At 34.6% G+C, this 17,077-nt stretch overlaps 1 protein-coding gene across 12 annotated transcripts in view; it reads left to right on the forward strand.

Annotated features, from left to right (window-relative positions):
* ANKS1B (ankyrin repeat and sterile alpha motif domain containing 1B) overlaps positions 1 to 17,077 on the forward strand; it is a 437,905-nt gene that overhangs the window by 40,670 nt on the left and 380,158 nt on the right. For 11 of the 12 annotated variants that reach the window (XR_004409587.2, XM_033010256.2, XM_033010249.2 and 8 more), the window contains exons 2-3: positions 9,396 to 9,476; positions 13,445 to 13,601. Coding sequence is in view for 11 of the 12 variants with exons in the window: in XM_033010256.2 (XP_032866147.1) it covers positions 9,396 to 9,476; positions 13,445 to 13,601 (238 nt within the window). In the remaining variant the exon portion in view is untranslated. Of the gene's footprint in view, positions 1 to 9,395; positions 9,477 to 13,424; positions 13,602 to 17,077 lie in introns of those variants that run through there. The other variant, XM_033010251.1, reaches the window with a different exon arrangement.

The raw sequence follows: 17,077 nt of genomic DNA on the forward strand, positions 1-17,077 counted from the left end.
CAAGCTGGAGTTACTAAGGTTCACTATGAACTAAGCAAAACCCCAGCTTGTCCCTACAGACAACTGGAATACAGAGGAATCCTGCTGTCATAACTGATGAAAGCTTTCTCTCTTTTAGCCTCTCCAGGCAAATTGGTCTTGACTGTAAGGATAAGGCAAAGCTAACCAGTATTAGTCAGGAACATATTGCTCTCTGAATATAGCCACAGTATTATGCAGTACACCCAGCCAGAGTACTTCCAGATGAGTAGTCTGTAAAGAATGATGAAGCCAAGCTGGTTAGATAAAGGTCAAATGCTTAATGCAAAAAACCCTTATATATGACAGATTCTTTTAGGAAAGCATGACTAATTTATTGCCCATTCCTTTGTGTGACATCATCAAGAAATCTAAGTGTTTCTTCCTTTTTTGCATATTATCTGTTTTTTTACAACATTTAAACTGACATAACTATTAACTCTATCAGAATAAAACTATATGCCTTCAAATGAAATTGATTCCAACTTCAAGTAAACAGAATTCTAGTACAGTTAAACTAGTTCATGTGACTTTTGATCTGGTCTAGTTTATTTAGTTTTTATCATACAAAGTATGTAACTGGAGAGATTGAGTGCTTGTCAACGTGTTTTTTCTAGGCAGATTCTTTCCCAGACTGAAATGACATGCAGAGACTGTCTAATCTGCAGACTCCTAGAACACACATCCCAGTGGCCTAAGTCTGTCATGCAGACCACTTATTTCTCTAGTATTTTCAAAGTTGGCTAAAAGAACAAAATACTTTTTGTGGCTTCTGCAGAAGCCTACTGCTCATCTTTTGGTCTGCAAAATTTAACCTTCACTCTGGTCTCAGATGACAGCCAGCTCCTTGCATGGTCTCAAACTCAGAGACATGCAGACACATAATTGGCTCCCAGGCTACTTCACCTACTTGCTGACTACTCTAGCTTTATCTTCACTAGCAATCACACATTCTCGTACACCCACACTCCCTCCAGGTGCAGGCTTCATGAACACATGGGCCCTCTGACCCATGGTCCTATTCCAGTTTCTGGTACCTAGACCCTCATTTGCTCCAGTTTCTGTCAACACAGACACATGGGTTCACTAACCCATCATCTGACTCGGTTGCTGGCAGTTGGACCCTCATATACATACATGCACACAGAATAGAGTCTCTCACCCAGGAAAATGGAAATTGAATTTAATAAGATTGAGTACAGGACATGGCCAGACTATTGTACTGTAGAGCCAACTATACACATGTGATCGGCCCTTTTTGTCTCCTTATTCCTCTATTTTCTCACACTTGTTCCTCCCCAAATCAATCCCTTACCCTAATCCATCACCTAAATCCATTCCTTTTTCTGTCTTTGGTTCCTCCCCTAAACATCCCGTAGGAAGTCTTGCTCAGTCCCATGTGTCCCACACCCCTAGACAGTAGCCCCTCTCCACCAGAAATGTGCACCAGCATTGCCTCGTCATAGACAATAGGGTGGAGGTTCTCTCAGGATAGCCCTGGGAGGGGCCCCAGCAAGGTGTCTCTTCCTCTGAGTCCATAATTTGGATTCCTGCCTGTGTTGTGCTGTGGTGCTCTGCTGAACTTGTAGAGATGGGTCTTTAATGCACTGATGCCTTTTCTGTGATGAGCTTGAGAGTAGCTGGGCCAGGGTGTTAATTTGATTCTCCTACCTGCTGTTGTTTCTTTGTTCTCCTTTATGGATGTACGCAGAAGCTGTTTATCGCATAACCTAATACTTACATGTATGAAATTTTGCATAGTTTCTATTTATCTCACTACTGTTCTATCCTGTTCTTTGGGTACTTCACAACTATGATGTCCTCATATACAGGTTCTATAACTTCTTGCCACAGAAGTTCCCTTAGAGTTGCTTCTTAAGTCCTAACTGTATGAAAATATGCTTTTATAAGACCTTATCTATTTCTTTCAGTTGCAATTCTTCTTTTGTCCTGAGGTTATTCAAAGGATAAGGACACACTGACTCTGTGAGAAAAGGGTCACAATGACTCTGTGAGACTCATCACAGCTAAGAGTCTTCTGGATATTCAGGACCTGTGTGTCTCTCTCTATGTCTGGGATTCTGCCTCTCCTCAGCCACACACTGAACTTCTGCCACTTATAATCAGCCTTTTCTTAGTTCTTTCCACTGGGGAAAGTGTGGATGTCGGATTGGATTAATGACTGTACTAGCCTCATCCTTCTCAAACCAAAAATATAGTTAGTAACAGCAAGAATAATAATGGGCAAGTATACTAGGTTATCTATTTGGCATTAAGGATATTTGTATATTTTTAAATTCTGCCACCCTACTCCAAATTCTAGTCAGGGCAGATGTACTCTGTTAAACCTATCAGTGTTCATTAAGCAGTTATATTTTGCAAAATTTGAAAAACAATAATTACAGGTAAAATACTGTTTTTTGAGTCTTACACTGATGGACACAATGCCTTTGTTCTACATGCTTTTTCATTTACTCTTTCTACTTCCATGCTTGTTTTACCACTTTAAGTGCAGACCCTGCTGTTTGTATATTTGGTAAAAGATCTTTTTTGAACCAACTGTTGTAGCTTTTCATGGAGGAAAGAAGCATGATCCATAGAAGATAAACATTAAACTAGTGCTAAATTCACAATGATGTGAGTTTATGAATTTTTTCTCTTTTTGTACTGCTTGATAGCCATCTTTATGAATATTACTATTACTGCACATATCATTCCTTAGACAGGTTTTCAAAAGCAAAACCAAATTCTGTATTCAATCACAACAGATACAGCAGGAATGCTCTGTGAATATGACCCCTAGGTAGCTATTGATGCTTATGCTTTAGATAGACTAGATGGAAGTGAATGACTCTTCTTTTTTGGATTTGTCTTCACATTTCTGTTCCCAGTTAACATTCAGAAGGGGTTATATGTATACTGGATGCTTCTACAACAGCTGGGAGAAAGAAACCCTTCTCTGCCTTTCAGAGAGGCACAGAATTATAGATAGGCACCCCAGAAGTATCCCAATAGTAGTATTTTTGTGAATGTCTACCATGTCTCCCTAATGAGGAATCAAATGGTGCTCTGTATGCACCTTTCTTAGCTTATTACCACTTGTTCTTCAAGTTTCCAAGTTGAAGTGCATAATTCCTTGATAGGAAGGGAATAGAGATATCTGAGCAGAATCTTTGTATATCTTACATATATGCAGCATGGGAGAATTTCCTTCACCTCTGGAAATGTTCATTACCGAAGAAAGGTGCAAGCTGGATTTACCCTTAAGTATTGTCTGCCCTCCATTCCAATAGTGATTTCATATTACCATGATAAATCTTAAACTTACTGAATGTAGTCCATACCTGTAGATCTTGTACAAGTAACAACCTTGTAAAATCCTGGCCTTTTACTGAAATAAAATTATTTGGATTAACTTGATCATGCACCTACAAAGAGGAAGAACAATCTATGGTTTGTCATCTTCTCTGTTTTGATCACAGGCAATGCATACCGCAATTAAATGAATTCCTGATATCTAGCTATTAGGATACTTCAAGGTAACAGTCTCTATATATATGGACTCTCAGTTTGTCACTGAGATACATAACATTTTTGCATAAGCTATTGAAGGAGGAAGTAGCTTATTGTCCATAACTCTACCTCTTTATCAGACTACTGTGTAGGATTGAGACCTGCTTGTATAGGAGCCACTCAGAGTATAGTAAAAAGTAAATGTTGTATAATAAATAATCAAACTAATAATATTTACTATATTAAGTATTTCATATTAAATAGAAATCACTTACAAATTGAACAGAATCAGTATTGAAATAAAATCACAGTTTGGTGAAGTTCTCCAGTTTTCCAGACTTAGAGTTTTTATGGCCAAGACTGTAAACAGATCAAAGTTAAAGAAAATTAGTGGAATAAGCTGCTTTGGAGCCTAAACCTGAATAACATACTTAATCCCATGAATTAGTTGACCATAAATTTTATTATATTATTTATATTGAGACAATTAAACAGCAGGAATCAAAAAGATAAGCACATTCCACACATTCAAAAATGAAATATTTTTGAGTCACATTTCACACTGATATCACACAAGCACTTAAATAAACCATTGGAATTATACATACAATATGCTTTAAAAACACAGTTATTATTAATTGAATTGATAATCCCTCTGCCATTCTGCTTTTTTTTTTTATTTAATATTTTTTTTTATTATTTTAGTTCTGAATTTTTAACTCTCAGTTGCTATGTGCAGCAGCTGGTTTTAATGCTGAAATGAAGGTCTAAGATAGCCTTACACAAGACTTTATCTACTTTTGTCAATTTAAGACCTGGAGCTGCACTTGCTCAAAAAGAATACTAATATGAATTTTTTTGATGTTTTTGTTCTGTGTACAGCTTCTGAGCATCTTGTTATTATATATTAATTATTTATTATGCTTTAGAATATTACTTTCTAAGAGGGTTTTCCCCCACTGTCGCTAAGGCAAATATTTAAATTTACTTTCCTTGAAGTAATTTGAAAATGTATCTCAAATTCAGCATAGTGTAAATAATAGGTAAAACCATACATGGAAAACATACATTATTTTTAAAACATACATTACTTAAAACATACATTATTTTTACACGATAATATATCTTACATAGCACTGGCTCCCATCAGAAAAGAATGTGTAGAAAGAAAAAAAATAACACATTTACTGAAATGAAACACTTATATTTTTGAAAAGTAACATTAATAATTATATGGGTTAGAGCAACATTGTTGTCAATTTATTTGTGCATAAAATAATGAGAGCTATTTTTCAGCTGCTTATAATAACATTATTATTTTGTGTCTGAATAACTGATGATACATATTGTGTAAAAGTTTGCATTTCCAAAAATGCTCTGCAGAATTGTCTATATATTCTGTATAAGCTCAGTTTACACAACTGAAACTGTGTATGAACGTAGGCAGAGCACAAATGAATATAGGAGCCTGGCCATGTGCTCTCATAACTTTAAGCAATGTGTTTCTGTCAGATTAACAACTACAAACATGAAAATGTTGGAAGCTTTTGGCTCAGAACAACACAAATTCCCATAATATGTATTTATTCTATGGGACACAGGAACAATAAGCTAGATTTATCTGAGCTGGTTGGTTTGCCACCAACATCAATGGGAACAGGATGAAGTTTAGGATTTCCCACTATTAAAACTATGGCAAGATGAGATTCACTGCTTCTATAGTCCTGAAGAGCCAGGGGGTCTCTAGGAAGAGCTTCCAAAGATATTGAAGATCTGGGAAAGAAGGTGGTGAGAGGAGTGGGAGGGGTGAGGACTAGGCATGTGCTAAGCCTCTCTCAGCCCTCAACAGGGTTTCAACCCTAAAATGTGCAGGCATGAACACCATGCCCTATCCATCTCCTCTGGAGGAACTGATTCCATCCAGACAATGTCAGCCTCTTCTTTGCTGCTTCGTTTCAGAGAAGAAATAAATTCCAAAGAGAGTTACCAGTCAGTTGTCAGAAGTTTTAAGTGAAACCAGTGGACAGACACTGATGTCATCTTGCAGCTTTCTACAGCTTTTAAAGACTCTTATCATTGTTTTACCAAAATATTTTTTTTCACCTTGGCAAAGCTACCATATAAAGACCATAAATATTAGTGCGTGGATAATTAAATAATAATTAAATAATATAATAATAATGAAATAATATAATGAAAGCATATGTACAGAGGGGAAATATGATGGAAACAGGTTTAAAGTTGTGTTGGATATTCTGTGGATGTATGCATGGTTCTTGTACTGTTGATAGGGAGTGTGTCTGTGGGATGAAGATTAGCTGAATTAACTTTTGATTTCCTTTCTTTCGTGTTCATATGTGTGTAACAACAGCCACTTCACAATTATTTTTTTCCATATAGCAAAAAGCACATCAAAATAACAAATCAATCAACTAGCCGTCTTTTTCTTTAGTCTGTCATTTCCATATCACTTTTTAAATGTTACTCTTTATATGTAATTATCTGCAACTCATGAAAAAGAAAAAAATGTTAATTTTCTTACTGAGTAAATAGTATTTACAATTAATATTTGACATCAGTGCAAAAGGTCAATATTCTTTGTCCACAGTGAGAGCAAACTGTAGTAAGAAGGTCTTTCTGCTTTTGGCAATACAGACTTCAGTTTCAGTACAGACTTCTGTTTCTTTGTGCCTCACTATGGCAAGTCATAATGGGACAAACTAGTTGATGCTCATGTTTTAATTCAGGGTTTTAATTCATCATTGACTGAAATCTGATATTTTGTACAATATGTAGGTTCAATTACTTTCTTAAAATTCATGAAGTGATAGAAACATTTTTCTAATTTGCTGTTGTACATAGGAAAAACAAATCCAAACTTACTAACGGATGTAAAATTAAGAAATTTGATTATTGACTGCATCAAAGAATTAGAAGAAACATGTTTTTGAGTACATTCAATATTAACAGTAATCTAAAGAACTGCTAATCTGTCAACAAATGCTCTTTTCTGGAGGTTAAATGGTAATTTATTTTGTTCCAGGTTCTCCTCAATGTTGCTTTCACAGTAACTACTGAAGTGTTTTAATACACAGATAAATCAATATATTTGATAATCCCTCATATAGTGTATGTGTTTATGATGCCAAAGAAGGGCTCTTTAGGCTCTTTCCCTTTCTCCACCACACTTTTCCTTAAAGTCAGATGCTTTTTATGGAGCTAATAACACCACTAGACTTTTGCCCTGCTGTATTCTGGTTACAGGAGAAGACCTTCAGATGAAGTATTCTCCACAGCTGGGAGTATTAAGGTGTAAGAATTTCTATTCACAGACTGCCCAATTTGAATTTGATTGTCGATTATTAAAGCATAAGTATTCAGTGTCTATACTGAACCAGTGTTAATTTTGTAGGAAATAATGCTTCAATGCTGTAGCAATTCAAGACCTCCTAGGAGGGGATTTCTGCACTGGCCCAAGGGAAGAGAGATGTGTGCAGCTGACTCCTGCTCACGTCTCCTGTGTTCTTTAGTTTGATAACCAAGCTCTGAATTTGAGCATGTCTTTCTGTACTGTTCAGGAGCTGGCAGTGTTTTGTCTGTCCATACTGTCTCATCTCTGAGTCATCAGGATTTACTCACTCTCCTTTGTCCTTTGTCTCCCAACCTCACTGTCCTGAGGAGCTTCACATAGGTGCATTTATATAGTCATTAATAAAGTTTCAATTTAAAAAACCCACAACAGTATAGTTCCAGTATTTCCTGATACCAGAGTCAGGAAGTACAAAAATACATTAAAGAGTGCCTGGATTTAAGGATAAAATTAGGGGAGAAGAGAACTAGATTTTGTTTGTTTGTTTGTTTTGTTTTGTTTGGTGGTTGTTTTCTTTTTAAGGCCTAACACACCATGAATAATATATGAACCCATGGATCCCTTGCATTTTGAAAAAACAACCAACAGGCAACTCCTTACAACTGTAAACCAAACCAAGTAATCAAGCAAAACCAAGTAAATTAATATTCTGGTCATTTATGTATTTATTTTAATATTTAAAATATGGCTGTCTATGCCACTTTTTTTTTTTTTATTTATTCTTCATTCTCCTGTAAGCTGGTACGAATCAAAGGAAGAAAGTAGAATCCAATAAAATAACTAGTAAAATAACTTAGAATCCAATAAAATAACTAATAAAGTATTATGCAAAAGCAGAAAATAAATTCTAGAATATTGATAGATAAGGAATTCTTTCCTTCCAATAGATAAAGACAGCCTGTCTTTGCCATATAAATAACATCTGTTTATTCTGGAGGAGCTACCATTTCAAGGACTCAATTTTTACTACTTCATGAAGTTAAAATAATTTATTTTAATTGGAAAAATTAGAGTGGCTTTCCTAGCTGGAAGTTGCCTTCTGTAGAAAAGAATATCTGTAGGTTTTGAGCAGATTAAAAAAAATTACCTCATTTTTTGCTTCTTTGCACCGAAGAAAATATTTCAGTCCTGTTCTTCCAAGAAATTAAATTGCAGGGAGAGGTGAGGTACCCAGCACTATGTAGAATTATACTCACTGCAGAACACAATGTATCACATAAATAATTTTGTATGCATGCAGTATTACTTATGGGAAAACTACTGCTTAAATTTATGAGCTAATTAATCATTCAAATACACACAATGAAAAAGAGACCAGTCTACAACATCAGTATTCCATAGGTAATAAAACACAGATTTGGTAGTAAAGAATTCTTAAAAAGTATATGTTAAGTGTAGCATCATTTTGTTGATGTAGAACATGAGAAATGTCAGTATGAAAAACTCTTTTTACCTGTTGGCTTCAGATTATTTTCTTTAAACTGAAACACTTGATTCTAAGGTATGAAGTAAAGGAAAAATATGGCTTGCCAATGACTGTTTAACACTATATTAGAAACTAAAGAAAACAGACTGTAATTCAGGACTCAGAATCTTGTGTCCTGGAAATTGTACTAATAATTGAAAACTGTGTTACAGAATAAAAAAATTGCTTCCACAAAGGTTACAGTCAGCTTCAAATGTAGTCAATTAGAAAAAAAACTACTGGTACTCAATATGCCTCTGGTATCCAGTTGCCAGGGTTTGGTGACTTTTTTGGGTGTGGTATTTTTCGGTTTTGTTTTTGGGTTTTTTTTTGTACATTAGCAGTCTCATTTTTCTACTTTGGAAAAAAAAATCTTTACTATTTTGTGAAGAGTCCATAATAGATCGTGAAACTGGTTACATGGGACATGTAATGAAGCTGACTATAAAATAAGTGCTGTAAAATACAGAAAGATAACAAAAAAAAGAAACATAATTTATTAAACTTTTAGTTTATATATATGTTATGTATTTTAAAATATAACTGGTAAATATGGGAGCTAAAATATCAGGTGGAGTAAAAAGAATAAATTTACTGTCCCTTTAAAGGATATGATTGGTTCTCACTAATCTTAAATTTGTATGAATCTAGACTAACTGACCTAAAGTCAATGAACATATACTTGTGAAAAAAGTAGTGCAAAATCAGATTATAACCTCAGTGTAATTACCAGAGTAACACTGGGAGAACAGATCTAATTGAAATGACAGAATAGTTATTAGTCTTTGAGACTGCCCTACAAAAAGTTCATGACTGCTATAAAGATGAATGTGTAAAATTATTTTTATAAATAAATTATATTGGTATCAACATGACATTTGCTATTTTAAGTTCTTTTCAAGATAATTTGTCTTTTAAAGTTTAATCACACTTGTTGGAGAGATCTTTAGATTACTTATACGTCAAATTTCTGATGTTTCTCTACTTGCCAAGCCAAAAATTAACTTTAGAATTGTGCTTTATTTGCAGCATCTGGCGAGGACCAAATATAAACTGCACAGACAGTTCAGGTTATACTGCTTTACATCATGCAGCTTTAAACGGACACAAGTAAGTACTTTACATTTAGTTTTTATGTATCATGGTATTTAACTGTGTGACCTAAAAATATGTAGTATAGCACTGAGACAAACCCTGACTTACTAAAATAATCTTATTTCCCATGGGATATATTAATATAAGAATTTTTGACACTGCCATTGATACCAGCATGTAGTAATAACAAATGGGAAATGCAGTTTAGAAGCTATTGATTCTATACTGGTTCTTACAAATTCTTCCTCAATTTTGAGTAAATTTATTATTGTTACTGCTAGTGGTGGCTCTAGTGCTTTTTAGCTGGTGGGAAATTGCAACAGAAAATTTTGTAGTACACTTGTGTGTGTATGTACACATATATAGTGTGTTGAATATTTAAGGAAGCAATATTGTGAAACAAAAGAACAGTATAAATTATTAATTTTCAAAGTAAAAGTAGCATGGTAAGAATATTTAGTAGTTATACACTTGAAAGCAGAAAAAAAAGGTCAGTTACCTTGTATGGGACCTCATAGCTTTTCCCTCCCTGCTGTCCATCCAAGTTACCATATGTATGTCTCAACAAGCTTGGGGAAAGCTTGCAAAATCCCCAGTGAGGGGTACTGCAGGTGAGGTGAACTCTTTAAGGCATTGACGTGTCAGTAAAAAAATGTGGAAACTTGATACATATTTTGTTATTAGTAACTTGTTCTGTGTTGCCTGTGTTATTAGGCATTGCCCCTTCCTACATGTTACCTCCACTGTATTATGCTGCCAAATGCATGTTGTTGTTAAGGCAGAACAAGAAGGAAAGATTTTAATGAAGTCTCTACAGTAAGGCTTTGGGTTATTCCTCTGTGAGAGATAAGGAACTGATCAAAAAACAGCTGAAATTAAGAGTGACTTGCGCTAACTTTAATGTGATTTTTGGACTGTCCATAATATAACATATGAATCCATAATAATCATGTTTAGTTTACTCATTTCACAATTTTTGCATTCTTCCTTGGAAATATTAAAACTTTAGGATATGCTTTTACTTGTATTCTAGAAAACTGCATATTTTCTTTGGACCAGATTAATCTTTTGGTGATTCTGTTTCTGAATAAATAAATCAAGTTAAAATATTTTTAAACTAGATATTGTGCATTTTCCAAAATTTTGGTTTTGTAGCAAGATTCAGAATCATCCATTACTATATTTTACCTCCATGGAATCAAGTCTCATCCTTAATACAGTGTATTAAACTCAGTCTTTTTTAAAAAGGGAGAAAATCACATTTCTCTTGTTTATAGTTTATGGATTGTTTCTTTTGCTACTGCACATTTTTGACTGGTGAAAGCCCAAGCCTTAGCTTGCAAAGACTGCTGGTTTTAAGTAGAAGAAAGCTGAGTTTGCTATGTTTAATATTGACTATAAACCAATAGTTACCTAGCAAAGTAAAAATATTGTTGTATAAACACTTAATCTTTCAGAGGTTTCAAGTGAATCCTAACAATATAAGCTATAAAATCCCCAAACATACAAAAGCCAAATAGTGTTTTCAGACTCAGTGTTGGCCAAACTTCTGCCGAAGGCAGAGAACTTCAAGATGTGGACTTATGTACAGCAGCAGATGAAACTGCAGCTTTTGAGAAGGTCATGGTGGCCCCTGACTGCTATGACCCTTTACCCTCACGGCAGGCTAAGTAGCAGTTACTGACATCACATTTATAGCTTGTTATATTAAACTGAAATGCATCATGAGATATTTCATGATAAGTCATGATGATTCAGGACCTGCTGTCTAAGCCATCAAACTGATCCTGGTACAATGGTAGGAGTGTCAGCAAGACAATCAGAAAGATAACTGGTGGTTGTAATTTTGTTAGTCACAACAGATAACAAATAAATAGCTTTACACTCTGTTTCAGATTTGAAACGATATTCAAAATTAATATTGGGCACAATCTTTTGACACAAGAGCCTTTCCACTTAGGAGAAGTTCTTGCCCTTTGAAAACTTTGGGGGTTTTAATTTTTCACACTTTAGATTGGAATGAACTAGAAGAGATTTCAAAGTTTTTCAGGAAGAGTGAGAACATAAGACTTAATGACCCCACCAATAATTTGTGGCTGGGATACTTGTTGGACACCAATGTTCAAGTCCCTGCTTGATCATTGTATGTGTTGAATTCCCTCCTCCGTGGTTATTCTGGGATAGTTCTCTTTCCTTTTGAAACTCTTCTGCTTTATATAAGTAATTAAATAATATCTGGGACAGGCACTTGAATCTCAGTCTCCCTAGGTAATTTTACTTAGCCCAGTAATGTTACTGGGCTAAGGACTCTTAGTCTTCTCCTCTCTGAAATTTATTTCTACAAAATGAAAAAGTTCTGATGGAGCACTAAAAAAGACTCACCCTGGAGAAGTGTGATAGGTCAGGGCATTCTTGAAGGATGAAGGAGACCTAGGTTCTATTTTGTAGTTTGAATCTTGCAACAGACTTTTCCCAATAGTTACTGTATACTGTTATCTACAGATTTCAGTTGTGGAGGTTATTTTGCTGTTTTTCTCCCACTTAATTCAAATTCTGTTTCCTTTGATTTGAGTCCCTTTCAAATTACTCGGTATCCGTAAACTTCATTAGACCATCTACTGCAAGACCAAGTACTATTACATGAGAATTCTCTCAAACCTTACTTGTACTAAAAGTTTCTCTTGGGAGTCACTTTTCTGGAACTTTTGGTACGGCAAAAATCCTTCTGCAGTGGAGTTGCTCTTTCTTGTTTGTTTTCATGTGTTTTGACCTTGTCAGGAGTAAGCAAAATCCAGCTTAAAGTCTCCCTCAAAGTTTAGATGTGATGACTCCTGCATCTCTATGATTTCTTATGACCTGGATATATTTACTCTTACTTGCCACATTTTTCTCTCAATAGGCAATTAAATAAGATTCCATCAAGGTTGGGAGAACAACTGCTTTGGGATTTACCTTCTGTCTTAATTTGTAGTCAAGGGCTTCATTTTGAATCATAACATAGGCTGCATTGAGCTCCCTCCCCCTGCTGATTTTTTAAGCCAAATCAGTAATAGCCAGTATTTCCATATTCAGCAAAAATGTTCATAGAACTGCCCACACTGGATCGCAGATGCAATTAACTTAATAACTAATGAGGCCTGACTGTGTCAAACTATGAGAAGACAAATGAAGAGATAAGACAGAATTTATTTACTTTCTGACATACTTGATAACATGATCATACCACACAGTTGATTTTTACATTCAACTCTTGAAGTTAAGTACAGGAGATGCTTAAATATCAGCAATGTAATATACCAGTTTATACTAATCTTTCATTTAATATATAATAAACCACACTGAAAATACTGAAAGGACTATAATAAGAATTAAAATAATAAAAGTCACTTTTTTTCTTCACTGGTCTCAGGAAGCTAGATGTGAGAAATGAAAATAGAAGCACTTATTCTACAGAAGATATTATATATCTAACTATATCATCATTAAATTGTTTCCTCCGTCTTCTTAAAGAAGAATAAAACCTGTTACTTACGTCTTACTGCAGGAACCATGCCCATAAATCTACCCTCTTGTCTTCCTGCCTTCAGAACTCAGCAATGATGGGGACAGGAGTATTTCTTTGCCTTTCATGCTTGGAAGGTTTGTCTTCAGGGACATGCACCTGGCCTGGACTTGCATATTCTAAAAATGATTCTGTGGCCATATGATGTTGTTGAAAGAAACAGATTCAGAGAACTAATGATAATATTATTGATGGGTATTCATAAGAAGTAAGAATCATTACAATTAATAACATTTTGGCTGTGGTTTACTATCTATTTCATTCTTAGAAATGATTGGTCTTTATTTTTGTATCTGTTTTCATTTGAAATATATTTTTTTTTCTGGTATTCAAGGTAAAAATTTTGGTAATATAGATGTTCATATAACAACTTAACAAATGAGCTTTCTGTCAATTTTTAGATGTGGTTCCTGTTTTCCAGGGATATAGTTCTCAAATTACTTCAGTATGAAGCATCAACTAATGTGGCAGATAATAAAGGTTATTTTCCTATTCACTTGGCTGCTTGGAGAGGAGATGTAGACATTGTGAAGATTCTCATCCATCATGGGCCATCACACTCCAGAGTGAATGAACAGGTGAAGTGATAAAAAATATTTGTGTACATCATCAGAAAAGAACAGCACATATTCTTTAGGTCTGTCAAATTTATAGCCAAGTTAAAAAAAAAAAATCTCTTTTCCATTGTTTCAGTAATTTCTTCTCCAAGACTGATAAAATCTTGCAATATAAGCATACCAGCTATCTTTCTTCTGCATGGGCACTGACCTAAAGGATATTAGATTTTAAAAGTGTGAAAAAACCTTCTGCTTGTTTCTGAAAAATCATATGAAGACATACTCTTACTATGCATCTTATATATATCGATGTATATTTGCATAAACTGTGTCTTTTTTACTTTATTAGATACTAAATTCCTGAAAAACTTTGAGATAAAATTAATATTCTTGGTATATTTTGAGTGTACTGTAAATGAACTGATATGCAGAGATAAATGACAAACCAGATGGACAGCATGTATTCATATGCAGCAGAAAGGACACAGAAATACTAGGAAAAAATGATGAGACTATACAGTGGTTAAGGGCAGGATAAGTATGTTGCATTCTGTTGTCGAACATATGGCACACATTCTGTTTTTATTCTGTATATTCCTATATGGTCCAATTGTAGGGCTAGTATTTAGAAATAGAAAGAAAGAAGGAGATTTTAATCTGACACCATCTATAGTCAGCTGAACTGCTTGAGGACTGGAAGTAAGTAGGCTGTTAGATATAAGTAGTAACCATAAGCTATTAAATTTTTCAGGGTAATCAGGAAGTTATTGGAACGTAAAGGTGGGAGTCAGCTCCAGATTCAGATCTAAATTTTAGTGTCTACATTGCCTGTATATGTGCCATTTTATTCCACAGAGGTCTAGTCAGTGTAATCATAGGAGACAACAGGGTTATTCAGGTGACCAAAAGTAAGGCAGGATTCATGTGTCCAAACACAGAAATCCAGTACCTTCCAGCGCCCTGCAGTAACTGACACATCTGCGTGGGCCTGAAGGTATGACAGAGGATGCTCAGAATTTCCACGTCCTTGTGGAGTGGCTGATGAACTCCAGGTGGGGTACCCTACAGCACCTCAAATGGCAAAGTACAACCTAACAAATGAATTCCGCTCTCAGTGTCTACATTAGTGTGGCCAAAAAGCAAACTGTGAGAAAAAAAGGAAATGTTAGATCTAAATTGCAAACATTTAATCAGTGTGATATGCCATTACTTGAATAATCTATTTGATATTTGAGGTTGTACACTTAGCCATTGGAATCCATACAGTAACTATGATATGAATATCAAGTATTAGTGCAAGAAATAGAGGAAATTCTACTGAAATATCGTGCATCTGATTCTATGCCCTACTGACTCAAAAAATGGTTTTGTCATCATATCTCCTGCTGTTTATGCATTTTATCCAAAAACTATAATGGAAAATGTGTGAGCAATCCTTACAAGAAATGTTGGACCTTAAGTCTCTGGAGGGAATCTTGATCATATTAAACTTTGAAGTTAAACTCAAGCATACACAATTCTTCTGACCTTGTAAATCCCCTGGTGTTCCACTCTAGAGAATGGCTAGCTTTATTACACGGACCGCTTTGCTGGCACTGACTTTCCCCTACTAATTAATACTCTACACAGGAAAATATTACCCATATCATGGAATGAGGAAAACGCCATGTTGATATAAAGCCATCTCTACCCACATATTCTCAAATAACACCAGAGTGGCACCCTCACCCTAATAACTATTGTACATCCTTATGAGTCTGTATGTTTCTGAGGCTCGTGCTTATTTGCTGAGGGGCCCTATCAGGCAGATGGCTCCTCATAGCTCTCATAGCTTCTCTCAGACCTGTGGAGCTGAAGTTACAGCTTATAGAAATCCTGGGTAATTTTTCTTCCTTGTTTTTTCTTCTGAGAGTTGGAGAGAAGGATAGCCATTTTTCCTGACACTTTTTTACCACAGCAAATAATATACCTAAGTCAGAATTTTTTTCCTGTTTGTTGTTTTTTGGTGGTTCTTTTTTTTTTTTTTTTTGGTTTGTTTGGTTTTTTGTTTTGTTTTGTTTTGTTTGTTTTGGGTTTTTTTGTTGTTTTTGGTTTTTGGTTTGGGTTTTTTTTTGTAAGGATCACATTAAGATGTGCTTTGAGTTTAAGAAGATAGTTTTGTTCATAATTGAAAAATTGTTGCAACTAATTTGTAATACATCTTTGTATTTCATCTGTTTTATTAAAAACCTGTATAAAGGAAATCCTTCTAAGAACTTAAGTGAAAAGTAATGAACAGCACAACAGAGAAGTAAATGAGAAGCTCATTATGCATAAATATATATTACATGAATGAATGGATTTAATATGGTATACTGTAAATTAATTGAACTGCATTCTACACATTTAAAATGCAGTTAACTAGTTAACTAGCATCATAGGATCATATCCAGCCATATCCAGCATCTAAAGCTCTGAATGCCCCCTACTGTTCCTATTACATAAAATTGAAAAAAACAGTAAAGAGACAAACAGTTAAATAACAATTATTTTATGGGGGTGGTGGAATGTAGACTGGCAACTCTGCACACAGAGAATGGTTACAGTATAACAATTATGTAAGCAAAATTCTACCACTGTTTAATAGAGGACTCTTAGTTGACATGCATGATGTATGTTTTAAATCACAGAATATGGTGAAGTTACAAAACATGTAAGTGTTTAAACATGTTTGTTTATGTAAAGACATCTGGGTAGCACAAACATTTATTATGGAAACTCTCATAAAATTACATGATTGATAAGAAATACTAATCTAAGAAAAAATAAATAATAAATAACAGCCACATATATGTCAATAAGTAGTGTTTAGTATTTGTGCAGGAAATCACATGCCAAAAAAATAAATGACATCAGGAATAAATATCAAGTTCAAAAAATATATTTTTATAGATACATATACAGAGAATGAATAGTGAAAAAGCTACAGGAAAAAATGTGAACACTTCTGAAACTTCTTGGTGATGTTCTCTGTTTTGTGATTCTGCCTGTTTATGCATATAGCCCATCTTTTTCCTTACATTTGTGTATTTAATGTACTGTAGAATTTGCCTGTGCATCAAATTGTAATTGTGATAAAAACCACTCACTTTTCCTTAATGCTGTTTGACAATTCTTCTGAAATGCGAAGGAAAAGAGTTCAGGATGCATTCTTAATATGTAAAAACCTAACATCCAACATATTTACTGACTTCCTCAAACCATCAAAATGAGGCACAGACATTATTTGCTTCTCTCAGTGTCACCTCACAGACTTCCCAGAAGTACAATTAATTTCCAAAGAGTCCTGCAAAAACAATAATTTTCACGTTCTGCATTTGATGTTACCCCCATCTCCTTAAATTAGAGACCATGTGGATGAATTTCAGAATTTCCCTTGAAACTCTTATTATACTCTTTTTAGAAGAAAAAAATGTGCAGAAGTAATCTTTTTTATTTGAGCCAATTGTAGCAATAAG

Source organism: Tyto alba, unplaced genomic scaffold, assembly GCF_018691265.1.
Source record: "Tyto alba isolate M040663 unplaced genomic scaffold, T.alba_DEE_v4.0 Super-Scaffold_2, whole genome shotgun sequence".
NCBI lineage: Eukaryota > Metazoa > Chordata > Aves > Strigiformes > Tytonidae > Tyto > Tyto alba.